The sequence below is a fragment of the Rattus norvegicus genome, chromosome 10 (assembly GCF_036323735.1).
Source record: "Rattus norvegicus strain BN/NHsdMcwi chromosome 10, GRCr8, whole genome shotgun sequence".
Taxonomy (NCBI): domain Eukaryota; kingdom Metazoa; phylum Chordata; class Mammalia; order Rodentia; family Muridae; genus Rattus; species Rattus norvegicus.
The window spans coordinates 87,588,131-87,603,156 of record NC_086028.1 but is presented as its reverse complement, the minus strand read 5'-3'; the positions used below and the strand labels follow the sequence as shown (position 1 = coordinate 87,603,156).

The following is a 15,026-nucleotide window of genomic DNA, read 5'->3' as shown; positions in this document are numbered from 1 at the left end:
GCGCGCCACATGCTCCCGTGCTTCCTACAGTGACAGGCAACCATATGGTTTATGGAGGGTGATTCCTGACCTAGGAGTAGAAGCAACCTTTTGGGGTTGCTGATCCCCAAGTGAGGAGACAATAGGAGTGTTAACTCTCAGGGCCTTCCAGCTCCATCCGGGAATACTCTGGTCCCTGGTCCTTGAGCACTTGTTCCCAGAGGATTACTATCTTTAAAAAGAAATCTTGGGGGCTGGAGAGATGGCTTAGCAGTTCACTGCTCTGCCAGAGGTCCTGAGTACAATTCCCAGCAACCACATGGTGGCTCACAATGTAATGGGATCTGGTGCCCTCTTCTGGTGTGTCTGAAGAGAGCAAAGTGTGTTTGTATACATAAAATAAATAAATCTAAAAGAAAATCTTAAAACATCAACTGGAGGTATAGCTCAGTAGTAGAGCACTAGCCTAGAATGTTCCAGGCCCTAGGTGCTATCTCCACTGTGGAAAAATGATCTCCCTATACCCTGAAGTCCTTCCTGTAATTAAACTTTTCTTAGTTTGTCTTTTGAGACAAGTGTGACTGAATCAGACAAGCATTTTTTGGTTTAATCAAGGCCTCCTGAAGAATTTCGAGACCCAAATGAGTGGCAGATCAGGCAGGCTTAGACTCTATGTAAGACAACAGAGCCTAAAGACAGCCCAGAGGCCATTGACACTGGCCTCCCCTTAAGGTTACCTTGAGTAGAGCCCTGGAAGGCTCTCCTAGTCCCATTCCCCAGGCTGAACATTGAAGGCCATCTGGTTTGACTTTGGAGCAGAGTCTTTAGCTGGCTTCACTCTTTCTGTGGTCGCTCTACTCCGGTGTCCCTCAGCAGACATGGTGCAGCTTCCTCCCCTAGCTGCCTGGGGTCACCCCCAGCAGGTATGGCTTTTGGTCCATCCTGACTGTCCCAGGATTTACAGGGCCGGTGATGGTGGGTCAGCTGCCTGGGTCAGAAGCTGGCTTGCAGAAGGAGTCTGGCAGCCCTTTGGCATGATTGACCAGTTCATAGGAGTCCCGGATGTCGGCTAGGCCAAACCAGAAGAAGATCCACTGCTTGTTGGAGAAGCTACCATCACTGTGCTTGAAGTACCTGGGTGCAGAGGCAGAGGGGTCAGCTTTGGAACAAGGTTGGTGCTCTCTGCTCACTCCGGTTTTTCAGGATAGTAGCCTACTCACAGGATGCCCCACTAGGACCAAAGGTCTGTCATTTTATCTTAGGCATAGCAGCTGGAGTGGCTCGTGAAGCCTATATTGTCATTTCCCCAAAACAGCAGTCCAGGTTCAGTTAGGGAATTTGCCAGGATCTCACAGCGAGGAAGGTGAGATCAGGGACATCCCTGCTTACCCCCACCCCATAACTTCCCTCTGCCTGGAGCAGAGGGGCTGCTCCTTTGTCCCTTTCCAGTGAGTGGGGGCTGCTGAATGAAAGGGCTGGGTGTTCCCTAGAGACACAGCCCTAGAGCTAGGAGCTTGCCACCCAAGCCTGAGAAGAAAGAGCTTGGGTTGAGGCTTATCAGAATCCTAATTGGATGCCACTTGCTTCAGAGAAAACAAAAATCTGGGATAGAAGAATGTCACTAGGTGACCTTGACTCTAGAGGGGTGTTTGTTTGTTTGTTTGTTTGTTTGTTTTGACAGGGGTTGTAGCCCTGGTGGTCCACGATTAGCTTTGTAGACCAGGCAGGCCTTGAACTCACAGAGATCCACCTGGCTCCGCCTCTCAAGCACTGGGTTAAAGGTGTGTGTCACCACAGCCCCAGAGAGACTTTTCTCTGATAGTAAAAGGAGGGAATGCCCAGCTATGCTGTTGGTGAAGCCCGGGGCACGGCTGGCTGGGCTTACCAAGGATTGATGGGGTTGGTGACCCGTGAGCGCCAGAACAACGTTTGCAGGTCCCTCCGAAGGCATTCCCACAGCATCTGTCCGGAACCTTGGCCCTGGCGGCTGGAGCTCACTACAAATTTGTCCAGATACGGGGTGCCCCCTAGTACAGGCTCCACTGTCAGAATGGCTGCCGCGTTGTACCTGACGCAGCGGGAGAGAGGCAGATTAAAACCTCTCCTTGGCCTAAAGTTGCCCGCCCCCCAACCTCTACGGTCCGCTCAGGACCCTCTGGGGCCCCGGAGGCTCACCCCTCAGAGACATAGATCGAGTGTAACCGTGGGCGCAGTGACTCCAGATAGTCTTCTCGGAGTTTCTTGCCGAAGCTAGCGTTGACTAGGTTCACTAGGCGGCCCTGGTCCAGGCTGTCCAGGCTGCGCACACGCAGCATCCGCTCAGCATTTTTAAACAGGGTGCCACAGCCTGGGGAGATTAGAGAGAACGCTTAGATTGGGCCAGAGTCAGGTCCACCGCTAGGTGTGCTTTCTGCCATCTCCCTAGTTCTCAAGTTCCTTACTCGAGTCCCCGCTGTCTGAGTTCTCTTGCCTGCCTCAGGTATCGACAGCATCGGGAAGCCATTGGTGGGGCCTCTCTCTACAGCTTTCAGCCGAGGTGGGGGCGGGAGTGGGGTGGGCGGGGCACTCCTGCTGGCCCTCAGCCAAGTCTTGCCGTCGCTCACCCTTGGGACTCAGCCCAGCCCACCTTCTCACAGATCTCACCCTTGTTACTGAAGAGTTCGGTGAGCAGCGTGCTAGCGGCTGTGATGACTGCGGAGGAGTAGTGCGGCAGGCGGCTGAGCACGTCCACGATGAGCCGAATCTGCTGCCGCTCTTTGGTGCTCAGCCACTCAGCGTTGGTAACAAGGTCAAGGTCGGCGGGCAGGTTCACATTGCTCAGGATCTAAGTCCCAGGAAGAAGATGAGCCTCCAGCAGATACACACCCATACGGAACTGGGCCCAGTCCTATGGACCTCTCTGTGACCACTTAACTTCTATCTCCTCTGCTGGGCGCCGAGGAACAACCCCCCTCTATGATCTTCTGTTAGCTCTTCCTACTCTATTGGCTTGAGAGTAACTGTAGCCTGCTGTGGAGTCATGCAGGGGGACACAGGGCAGGGGGACTCGGTCTTGCCTAGTGTCATAAGGCGACACAGGAGAGGGGCACACCTTCTGACTGGTATCCCGCAGGCCGCCTGAATTATTGAGGAAGATGATTTTGGTGGGCTGCAGAGCCTTGGCCAGAGACGCAGTCACCTCCAGCGAGTCTAGAAGCACCGAACGGCGCGCAGCCGTTTCCCCAATGGGACACAGGATTGGAATGCTGTTGGACTCCAGGCACCACTGCAACAGGTCTGTCTCCACCGCGACGATGCCACCGTAGCTGTGGGCCAGATGTGGTGCTCGAGTGGGCCCAGGGCAGGGCCAGCATAGTGGTCTGCTCTGAGGATGCCAGGGTGGGCTGGGCTGACACTAACCTGGCATGGGGAGCTGGTTCCGCAGCACTCAGCACTGATCCGCCGCCAAAAAAGGGCACAGCAGTAGCCGCGTTGTGCCGTAGTTCATTCACCAGCACCTTGCAGCTCTGAGCAAGCTGTGCCTTAGCTTCCCAGAAGGAGAGACAGCCGGAAGGGGCCGTCGGGGCCGGCAGCCCCAGGACCACCAGCGGCTTCATGTCCATGCGTTGCAGAAAGGCTAGGGCGAAAGCCAGGCGGGATACCGCCTGCGGGCACCCGAACACCTCCTCATCTACCTGTACAAGAGTGGACGTTCTGGGTCACGACACTGGCTCTAAGCCGCATGTTCCTACTCGGGCCTTAGGACTCTCAGTGACCACCTTTTACTCAGGGGCCATTGGGCCCCACTTTTGGCCAACTGCTCCGCCCTTTGCCCGTTGGGTCTTAGCCACCCCCTTATCTAGCACTAATGTTCCTCCCTCGGCTCCTCCCAGCGGCCTTGGACTCTGGGACACCTTGGGGGGAGGGGTAGTGCGACAGTTCAGCCGACTGAACCCCTAACTGCGTTCACGGTGAGAGGCCTTTCTCAGACATCACTTCTGCAGTACTGAGCTTCCCAGCTTTCTCGTTAGCGCCAGGCGCGCTTTTCGTAGCCTCAAGGCTTCCTCCATCCATCCCCAGCACTAACGCAGCACCCCTGCGCTCCAGGTTCGCAGGCACCCTACGAACGTGCAGAGACCTACGACGTGTTATTGAGCAGCTACCGTCTCCTTGCAGTGACACGACGACACCCGGATAGACTTACCTCCACGACGGCGAAGGGCTTGTCCACCGAATGATAGCAGGTCTGGAATTGTGTGAGCCAGTGCCGTGCCTCCCCCGGGCTGGCACCACACTGATTCAGGAAGGCCTGGATGTCCCGCTGCACCAGTGATTTGCCGGCAGGAGGCGCAGGAGATTCGAGGGGGGTTGGAAGAGGTGTCCACGGCGGCTCCTCGACGGCAGGAGACTGGACACGACCCTTAGTGCCCTCGTTGTCCTCTACGTGAGCCCTGGCAGTGCTGAGCCGGCGTCCCGGGCTGGCGCTCCTCGCCCCGCGCCGCCTCGCGCTGCCACTCAGTCTCCGTGAGCCCCCAGGTCCACCCGGGCTGCGCAGCCTTCTGGCCGCCGCAGCAGATCGCAGGGCTGTGGCCACCCACGCCGTCGCCATGACGACAACTAAACCCACTGGTCTCCCCCACCCACAGGTGACGGTCGGTCTGGAGCGCACAACACTAGGGGTTCTTAACTTGCCGTTGAGCTGGGCTGGATCAGACTCGGGGCGGGGCGGGATAGGAGGCCCGGAGTGGCTTCTGGGTGCGTTTGGGGTGTGGCAAGTCATAGACCAGAGGGTGGCGCCTCTAGACTTCTCTGTCCCTTGTGTGTGGGGGTACTGGAGCCATTAGCGAGGGTCACGAAGGTCAGATTTAGAGTGGTGGAGCTCTTTAATCTGCTACCAAAATGCTGGTTCTAGAAAGCGCTCAGACATCCCAGATGTTTGTGCGAATTTGCCAGGGTCATGCAAGTGACTTGAGTTGGAAAGAGTCCGGGAAGGTTGAACACGGGGTGTGGTCCTCACTGCAGCATATGGATGCAAACGAAGTCCTGTTGTCAAGCAGGACCTGGTGTGACATACTTGTACTCTCAGCTCCTGGGAGGTTGGGGCAGGAGGATTGCCGGGAGTTCCAGGAGAACATAGGCTACATAGCGGTGGGGCTGGAGAGGGGCTTGCCTCAAAATATAAAACCTGGTACTCCTGGGGCTGGGGATTTAGCTCAGTGGTAGAGCGCTTGCCTAGGAAGCGCAAGGCCCTGGGTTCGGTCCCCAGCTCCGAAAAAAAAAAAAAAAACAAAAAAAAAAAAAAAAAAAAAAAAAACCTGGTACTCCTAAGGCAGAGGCAGTATTCACGAGTTCAGGGCCAGTCTGGTCTACATTGAGAGTTCCAGGACAGCTAGGGGGTCTACATGTTATAGAGAGACACGATCCTGCTCAAAAAACCCCGAAACACAGCAACAACAGACCTAAAATAAACAAAAACACAAAACAAAACAAAATGAACCAGGCGTGATAGCCACATACTTGTAACCCCACGTTCTTGAAGAGGATTCGGGAGGATCAGAATCAAGGTCACCCTTGCCTTTATAAGCAATTCAAGGCTAGCCTAGGCTAAGGAAACCCTGCTTTTGTTTATTTATTCATTTATTTTTCTTTTAAGGAACAGGGTTTCTCTGTGCAACCCTGGCTGTCCTGGAACTCACTCTGTAGACCAGGCTGGCCACCGACTCAGAGACCTGCCTGCCTTTGCCTCCAAGTGCTGGGATTGAAGGCCTATGCCACTACCTCCCAGCCTAAACCCTGTTTGTTTGTTTTTTGTTGTTGTTGTTTTGTTTGTTTGTTTTTTGTTTTTTCCCGGAGCTGGGGACCGAACCCAGGGCCTTGCACTTGCTAGGCAAGCGCTCTACCATTGAGCTAAATCCCCAACCCCCTAAACCCTGTTTTTCAAAAAAGAAAATCTTGTCTGAATTCAGGTTTACCAGGGTTTGTCAACCGCAGCCGCTGAAGCCACCCTGAGGAACACTGTCACAGCCTCAAATACTCCTCTGTCCTTATTAACGCTCTAGGCTGTTTAAAGCTACAATCTATCCCTACGAGGCTTGTGACTTGAAGGCTTCTGTTACTTGCCAGAGACAGAAAAAAAAAATGAGTAAGAATAAGACAGGAGCTGGAGAGATGGCTCAGCGGTTAAGAGCACTGACTGCTCTTCCAGAGGTCCTGAGTTCAAATCCCAGCAACCACATGGTGGCTCACAGCCATCTGTAATGGGATCCGATGCCTTCTTCTGGTGTATCTGAAGACAGCGACAGCGTACTTATATATAATAAATAAATAAATCTTTAAAAAAAAAGAATAAGACAAGAACAAAACAAACCTATTGCATTCCTGGAGGACCATGGTCTGCTGGCTTGAAAACTTGGAAAGTTAGTTTGTGACCGGTGCTAACAGTCCTTTAGCACCAGGTGACATCTTCCTAGGCAGAATGTCCTGCGCACATTGTGAAACCCCTTTCCGTCATCCTCAGGATGACCCCAGGGGAGGTGTTATATCACCCCATTTACAGACCAGGGGACCTTGGGACCCAGAACTAGTTAAGAGCCAAGGATCCTTAGTTCATCAGCAGGGACACGCAGGCCAGCAGTGTGCCTGTGAAAGTTCCCCCGTATGCTTCCAGTTAATCCTGTCATGCCCTGGGTACACTCCATCCAGTCTAGTCCCCTGTTGTTATGGAGGAGAAAACGGGGCTCTCTCGTTGTAAAGGGAAGGTGACTTAGTCAAGGTCACACAGCTCAGACACTGGCCATCATATCATCCCTAATGTTTTCATTGTCTTGACATTCGAGTGCCTGTTTTGAAAAGGTATTTCGCTCTTGAATACCAGGCTGGTTGGCTTGGAACTCGCCTCGGCATCTTGAGTTCTGGGAGTACAGGCATGTGTCACCACACTCCCCCACCCCACCCCAGGCCAGGCTTCCCAAGGTTCCACCTAAAAGAGGCCCAATGGCCAACTGAGTATTCTGGACTATTTCCAGCATGCTGGACTTGGGGGTGCATTTTTGTGGTGTATGTGAGAGATTCTGGGTTCTACCCATGAAAAAAAAAATTCCGGAGGCTGTTGGGTAAGTGTGCTGACCCTTTCCTGGAAACTGTCCCTTCAACACACCCACACATACTGGCCCAGGAGTCTCGAGTGGGAGGAGAGCTTGACCTTTGGGTCTTCCTCGTTGGTGTTTCTCCAACTTAGAAAACTAGACAGGCGGTGCTGTAAGGCTGGGAAGTGGCTGTGTGTGGCATGGGCACGTACACACACACACACACACACACACACACACACACACACACACACACACACAAAGGCATGAATGCACACATTCATGAATTCATGATGTGGACCCTCCAGAGCCATTTTTCTCTTCTCCCTGTACCACCAGACCACTGTGCCCCTGCCAGCCTGGCTCCTGCCACCACATATACTTCTTGAAGTCCCCAAAGGAGGTGGGCCTATCCCTTGAGCTGTAACTCTCATCCTAAAACTCCTCCCTGACTTGAGGGTCCCCAACCTTCAATGAGCTTCCCCTCCCTATTGACTTTCTGCATCTGAGTGTTTATTCGCCCTTTCTCCCCTCCAGGTCTCTCCTTTCCAAACATCTCTTCCTCCTCCTGATCTCGGTCCCTTCCAGACCGGAGTTCCCTGGGGACAAGGCTGCTGCCTCCCTCCTCCGACTAGGGGATTCCACCGATTCAATTCAGGAAGTGTCCTCAGCATTAACCCCAGTGCCCCTGACAGATACTGGCTGGGCTCCCACCTGGAGGGCTGTGGCCCCGGGCAGCCAATGGGACCCAGGTATACCCTAGTGAATGATTAACACCAAGAGGGTGAATATGGGGCCACTGTGTCCCCACTGCTTCTTACTTAGGGAAGGCCAGCCTCTACATGAATGTAATGTATGGGAACAGCGACCTGACTTTCCAACCGTGCAAAGGCCTCCCGCAGCGGACTCCTCAGTCTGCTCATTCCCTGTCTTCTTTTATTTTGGTTGTTTGTGAGACACAGTCTCAAGTGTCATTCCCCCTCTCTCCACTCTAACCTGGGATCTCGCTGTCTCCACCCCTCCCCCACTGCCGGGATTTTAGGCATGCACCTCCATCTGGCTTTTTAGGGGTTCCAAACTCAGATCCCCCTAATTCTGCAACAAACATCTTGCACTGAGCCATCTCTAAAGCACTTCTGTATTTTTTTTTTAAATCTCTCTAACTGCGACCAACTTGTTCACATTTTCCACAGGTTGCTTTTTCAAGTCTGTTTAGGGAGTTCTTTTTTTTTTTTAATTTATTTTATGTATATGACTATACTGTAGCTCCCTTCAGATACACCAGAAGAGGGCGTTGGATCTCTTTACAGGTGGTTGTGAGCCACCAAGTGGTTGCTGGGAATTGAACTCAGGACCTCTGGAAGAGCAGTCAGTGCTCTTAACCGCTGAGTCATCTCGTCTCTCCAGCCCACTCTTCTGTATCTTAATAAAAAATTCTTTTAAAAAAAATGTGCATTGGTGTTTTCCCAGCATGTGTATCTGTGTGAGGGTGTCAGATGCCCTGGGACTGGAGTTACAAACAGATGTGGACTTCCAGGTGGGTGCTGGGAAACAAACCCGGGCCCTCTGGAAGAGCAGCCCATGCTCTTAACCACTGAGCCAACACCAGCACCCTCTGTGTCTTTCCATAGATATTCTGAATATTCGTGAATAGAATAAAAACAAGCCTCAAGTTTGCTTCAGAATAACTCTTCTGAGGAGAAAGAGTATGCAAGAGTATGGATTTTTTTGAGACAAGGACTTGATGTGTATCCCAGGTTGTCTTGAGGTTTTTGGTACTCTTGCTGAAGCTTCACAAGTGTTGGGTTTAACGGTAAAAGATTCATGAAATTCTAAACAAAAATACCTGATACAGGTCCAGTGAAAAATAAAATGGGTTTATGGACTTAAGAGTTTCAGTTCCAGGGGACTGGAGAGATGGGACAGCCTCTAAAAGCACTTATTGTACAGGGCTTCTACATGTACAAGACACACACATAAACGTCCTCAATGCCACGCATGAAAATGATGTCTCCATTTCAGCTCCAAGTGTTCTACCACTGTATTCCAGCAGGGGGTGCTAAAGGCTTTGTCTTTTCCCTACCACGCTGGGATTTTTGTGGAAAGATCATTACAAGTGACACTGACCTTCAGTTTTGAGGCTTTTTGATGACTAGAAGGGGGTGGGAAGAAGAAGGGGAGAAAAAGGAGGATGGGGTGGGGCGAGAAGAGGAAGGAGGGAATGGGGGAGAGAATCTAGGGATCAGGGGAACGTAGGAAAAATCTGTTGTCTGGAAAATAGTAGGGGACTTCCCCAGGCACCATTTAACCATTTCCTTCTTTGTTTTTTTTTCTTTCTTTTTTCTCTTTGCTTCTTTTATTTGAGGAGTCTCATGTAACCCAGGCCAGCCTCAAACTCACAGTGTAGCCCTGGGTGCCTTTGAAATACAAGTCTTCCTTTACATTCCTCTATGTGGAATGTGTTTGTGCATGCACGCCGGTGGTCGCCATAGCACACACATGCAGGTCGGAGCACAGCTTGCCTGGAGTCAGCTCGCTCTCCTACCATGCTGATCGATCCTGAGGGGGCCAACCCAGGTCTTTAGCTTGGCGGCAAATGCCTTTACTCACTGAGCCATCTTACTGGTCCTTGAACTTCTGACCTCCTGCCTTCACCTCCCAAGGGCTAAGAGTATAAGTGTGTGTCGGGCGGTGGTGGTGCAAGCATTTAATTCCAGTAGTTGTGAGGCAGAGGTAAGCAGCTGTCTCTGAGTTCAAGGCCAGCCTGGTCTATAGAGTGAGTTCCAGGACAGCCAGCAGGGCCACACAGAGAAACCCTGTCTTGAACCCCACCCCTACTCCTCACCCCCCCAAAAAGATTGTAAGTGTATTACACCTGGCTTAGTTATATGGTATTATGTGTATATGTACAACTGGCATTATGTATATGTATACGAATTGACCACAGTATTTCAGGTATGCTGAGTAAGCACAATATCGATTCAGTCCCCCATGCGTTAATGGTTTTCACACTGACTCCTTTAAAAAAAAGACTTATTTATTTATTCTATGTAAGTAGTCTGTAGCTGTTTTCAGACCCACCAGAAGAGGGCATCAGATCCCATTACAGATGGTTGTGAGCCACCATGTGGTTGCTGGGGTTTGAGCTCATGACCTCTGGAAGAGCAGTCAGTGCTCTTAACCACTGAGCCATCTCTCCAGCCCCCAACACTGACTCCTTGAAGCAGGCATTATCATTAAAGCTCCTGTGAGGGCTGGATTCAGACACATGCAGGGGAGGTGTTTTCTAGAAGGTGGTTGGAAATGGGGCCTGTCGAGAGAGAGAGAGAGAGAGAGAGAGAGAGAGAGAGAGAGAGAGAGGAGAGGTCCTATCTGGAGAGGTCTCTGGGATTTGACAGTTGAAGTTCACTTCACAGTGACACATCAACATGAAGCTCACTTCATGTGACAGAGGGGACACAGTTAATGTGTCCCTAGAGTGGGTATCAGCTGCCAAGAGAGACTGTAGAAACATGAGCCCACAGCGGACCAAGAGTTAGAAGTATGTCAGAAGTGGGAGTCCTGAAGGGATCACTCAGGATCCACAGTTGGGACATCTCAAGAAGAGAGGAGGAGGTTGAGCTCCAGGCGTGTGTGTGTGTGTGTGTGTGTGTGTGTGTGTGTGTGTGTGTGTGAATACCTCAGTGACTGAGAAGAGGCCTTGAATTCATCAACTAGTGACTTCCACGGGGAGGTGGGGAAGCCAGGATAGGGGAAGGGCCTCAAACACCTTAGCCTTGGAACTCCTAAAGAAGCTGTAAGCTATGGCCAAAGTTAAGAAGTGTGGGGTGTGTTTGGTTATGTGTGTGTTACACATATGAGTTTGGGCACGCTAGTGCTGTTGCATTTGTGTGGCGTCAGAGGATCGCCTTAGATGTTGGTCCTCACTTTCTACCTTATTTTTGAGAGACAATGAATGTCTCTTGTTCACCACAGTAAGCTTGTGTGGGAAAATTCACGTATGTCTTTTGCGTTAGAATGTTACAAATGGTCAACTACTGGGTGTTTCAAAAGTTTCTGTGGAAAATGAACGGGCGAAGCGAGGGCCTGCGGAGTGCCAGGATTTATGAATATGTCCTTAAAAATGAATAGTCAGTGTCTACTACGTGAGAACGCGCTAAAATTTCTTAGTATGTAGTTACAAGTGATGGTCACTAGAGGGAGACGCCGACTCGTGGCTCGGTCCGAGGAGTAGGCGCTTACTCGATTAGGAGCGCAGCGCCAACCCGTGGAGGGAAAGATCTGTACCAGGGACCAGGCCCGGGCAAGGGGGCCTAACTGGACGCCCGGACCCTGTTGTGTTGAAGCTTTCCGCTCCGCCTGGACTACATGAGACTCTGTTTCCTTACAAGGTCATTCTCCAGGGTCGTGAACAACTGAATCAGGGGAGGCTAAGAGTGCCTGGTTGACAGCAGCAGCTGGCTGTTGAGATTCCCCTCTTCCTACACTAATGCTTCTGTGCACCAGGCCGTTAGCCTTTCTTCTCGCTGTGGTTTCTCCTGTGACTTTTGAGCTTGTCAAAGTCTCTTCCCAAAACAGCTGGAGTTTTTTTTCTTTTCGTTTTTCCATGGTTTGACTTCTTTTTCCATTTAACCGTTAAAGTAGATTTCATTACATTTATTAATTTCCTGTGTGCGTATACACATGCGAATGCGTGCATGCCACGGAACTTGTGCGGCCAAAGGACTCTTGTTTGTGGGCTCTGTCCTTCCTCCATGTGGATCCTGGGAATCAAACTCAGGTCCTCAGGCTTATTTTTTTTTTTTCTTTTTTTCGGAGCTGGGGACCGAACCCAGGGCCTTGCGCTTCCTAGGCAAGCGCTCTACCACTGAGCTAAATCCCCAACCCCGGTCCTCAGGCTTATTACCCAGTGTGTTTACCAGCTGAGCCATCATCTTGCCCCATGTCTGACTCTCTAATCTATCTGGGCTCTATGCTGGGGTTTAACCTACCTGAGTTGGTGGGGCTGGCAGTTTTGGCCAGTGTCCGCTCATCACCATCCAGGCCTCATCTCTCCCGACTCCTGACTCTTGGGGTGTAGAGTTCCCACTCCTTACCCACAGTCTTTCCTGTGACTGTTTTAGGTGATGGGCAGGTCATTGCGTGGATGATCCAATAAGATCGCATCAGCCTTGAAGTACGAAGGATTCAAAGTCGACTTCTTGGAGCCAGTGTCATGGCTCAGTGGGTAAAGACACCATCGCCAAGCCTGACGACCTGAGATTGCTCTCCTGGACCTATTTAGTGGAAGGTGAAAGGACTCCTACAAGTTATGAGCACGCTCTCTCTCTCTCTCTCTCTCTCTCTCTCTCACACACACACACACACACACACACACACACGCACACACACACATATGCCATACACACACACTCACACGCGCACACACACACGCGCACACACACATGTGCACACACACATACGCCACACACACACACACACACACACACACCACACACTCACACACGCACTACTATAAGAACTTCAATAGCATGGGATAGAGGAGGGTGATCCGGTCTCCCTTTTCCTTGCCCCACAATTCAAGATGTTACTCTGTCTCAGATCCACTTTCTCCATTTAAACTACAGGTATCTGTGTGTAAGGTTTGGAGTGTGGTGGGGTGCGGTAGTGGGATGCGGTGTGAAAGGGAGAGTGGAGTTAGAGGGGGGCAGATATGGGTGGGGGGATGGGGATGGAGAGATGGCTCAGAAGTTAAGAGAGCTTGCTGCTCACTGCTCTTGCAGAGGACCTGAGTTTGGTTCCCAGAACCCACATGGTGGTGTCTCACAATCATCTGAAACTCCAGTTCCAGGGGATCCGATGCCTCTTCTGATCTCATCAGAGACGAGGCAGGCATGTGGCACGAGGACATTCATGCAGGCAAAACACCCATCCACAGAGAAATAAAATTGAAACTCCAGGTGGTGGGTGCTACTCAGGACTAAATCCAGGCTTCAGGAGGCTGAGGCAGGGGAATCAGAAGTTGAGGGCTAGCTGGACGACTTAGAGAGATGCAGTCGCAAAGTAAATTCATGAATAAAAACCAAAAACATAAAAACATTAAATTGAGTTGTTGGCTTGTGTGGGCCCCGGGGGCACACACTGTCTTGTGACAGGCCTGGGAGCAGGGATGGGCACAACAGGGTCACCTATGTTGATGGGAACTGCTGAGCGCAGGGAGGGGAGAGAGGGAGTGGGGAGAGGGGAGGGGGGAGGGGTAGTCTGTGTTGATCTCTCATAAACCTGAGTCTGGTCAGTGTTAGGCTGGAACTCCTGCTCACCCCCAACTCCTCACAAGCTGGGGGTTGCTGCCCTCCTCCCAACCCCTCCCACCTCTCAGAGAAACTCTCCCACCTTTCAGAGAAAACTCCCGTCTAACACATCATCACTCCTCATCTCCCCATTTCCGGCAACCCACCCAAGGGTGCTCACCCAGGGACTCAGTTTTTGACAATGTACGGACACAATCCGAGCTCTCGGCTGACACAGGCTCTATAAAACCCCTTTGCTTTTAGACGGCTGGCTTCACTTACCTCCACCTGTGAGATCAGTAAACCCACCGGAGAACTGCCTCCTAATAAATCTGCCTTTATCTACTTTTTTTTTTCTTTTTTTTCGGAGTTGGGGACCGAACCCAGGGCCTTGCGCTTGCTAGGCAAGCGCTCTACCACTGAGCTAAATCCCCAACCCCTGCCTTTATCTACTTTTAATTCGGTTTAATCTGGCTTCTATCTGAGTCACCTAGGGAGAGAAAAAGGGTTTCCGTTAGCACAAGGCAGGAGCAGCTGTCCTTGTGAGTGACCTGCTCAACCCCGGGGGATAGAGACTTGGATGCATTCCTCAGTCTGGGCCAAGCCCTCTCTGGTTTGGCCTCAGCCTGCATCCCTCCACCCCCACCCCCAGTGTCCCCAAGGGTGTTCATTGTGACAGAAACCTGCAGATACTTTGGGAACAGGGACAAGCATGGGAACTGGACCCAAATAAACCAGTCTGGGTAGGGGAGGGGAGAGGAGGGGAGCGAAGGGCTGGAGAGAGCTGGAGACAGGCTCAGGATGAAGCCTGGGTCTCAGGGGATCAGGCATTCATTACAGCTGGAGTAATTAAAGGAGGAGTGGGGTGGTGTAGCTCCTCTCGGGGGACCCCAGGGTACGATTGAGAGATAAAGGTGAGAGGCCATGAGCACTTTACCATCCAGGAATATTGTCAATTGGAGATCTGGCTCTGGGCCAGATCACCCATTTCTGTGCTGACCACCAGAGGCACTGACAAAGGCTGCGGACGGTGTTGACATCTGGACTGGTGGCCTGGCTTTGCAGGGCTGGGTTACACTACTCTGGCTAGTATTGCCTTCTCTATGTTGCGGGATCTTAGGCCGGGTGCTTCACCTCTTTGAGCTCCATTCTGCGTGGGCTTGGGAGGATTGGTGCTGGGATTAAATGCAGGACACATTGAAATGAGCTGAGTTTGCAGGGAACACACGAAGAGCTGTCGATCAAAAACCAGTTGGGGTGACGTAAATTCAATACTTATGGATGGATGTGTGCTGCTTTTTTTGTTTGTTTGTTTGTTTGTTTTTTGTTTTTTGTTTTTTTTTTTTTTTTGGCCAACTTCACAGAAAACCAGACATATATATATATTTTTTTTTTTGGTTCTTTTTTTCGGAGCTGGGGCCTGAACCCAGGGCCTTGCGCTTCCTAGGCAAGCGCTCTACCACTGAGCTAAATCCCCAGCCCCCAACATATTTTTTAAGAGGGAAATCTGAGGGGCTGGAGAGATGGTTCAGTGGTTAAGAGCACTGGCTATTCTTCCAAAGGACCCAGGTTCGATTCCTAGCACCCACTTGGCAGCTCACAACTGTCTGTAATCCCAGTTCCAGGGGGTCCAATAGCCTCACTCTCACACAGACAGGTGTGCGGGCAAAACACCAAAGTATTACAAAATGAA

General features: G+C 51.4%; 1 protein-coding gene and 1 long non-coding RNA gene across 2 annotated transcripts; one reads left to right on the top strand and one right to left on the bottom strand.

Annotated features, from left to right (window-relative positions):
- Positions 1 to 506: 506 nt before the first annotated feature.
- Positions 507 to 4,641, bottom strand: Nags (N-acetylglutamate synthase). The gene is made up of 7 exons (NM_001107053.1): positions 4,163 to 4,641; positions 3,379 to 3,653; positions 3,071 to 3,284; positions 2,623 to 2,803; positions 2,155 to 2,326; positions 1,865 to 2,047; positions 507 to 1,113 (listed from the first exon to the last, which is right to left on the bottom strand). The coding sequence occupies exons 1-7, from the start codon at positions 4,565 to 4,567 to the stop codon at positions 960 to 962; spliced, it is 1,584 nt and encodes a 527-aa protein (NP_001100523.1). The 5' UTR covers positions 4,568 to 4,641; the 3' UTR covers positions 507 to 959.
- On the top strand, positions 3,117 to 7,304 carry LOC134480880 (uncharacterized). The gene is made up of 2 exons (XR_010055815.1): positions 3,117 to 3,253; positions 4,066 to 7,304. It is a non-coding gene; the product is annotated as an uncharacterized LOC134480880 (long non-coding RNA).
- Positions 7,305 to 15,026: the final 7,722 nt, after the last annotated feature.

Excerpts from the sequence above, each read along its gene's own strand:
- Nags (NM_001107053.1), bottom strand. The coding sequence starts at position 4,567 with ATGGCGACGGCGTGGGTGGCCACAGCCCTGCGATCTGCTGCGGCGGCC. Across the intron at positions 3,654-4,162 it reads AGCCCTTCGCCGTCGTGGAG|GTAGATGAGGAGGTGTTCGG; the intron begins GTAAGTCTATCC and ends ACTCTTGTACAG. Across the intron at positions 2,048-2,154 it reads TCGATCTATGTCTCTGAGGG|GTACAACGCGGCAGCCATTC; the intron begins GTGAGCCTCCGG and ends CCGCTGCGTCAG.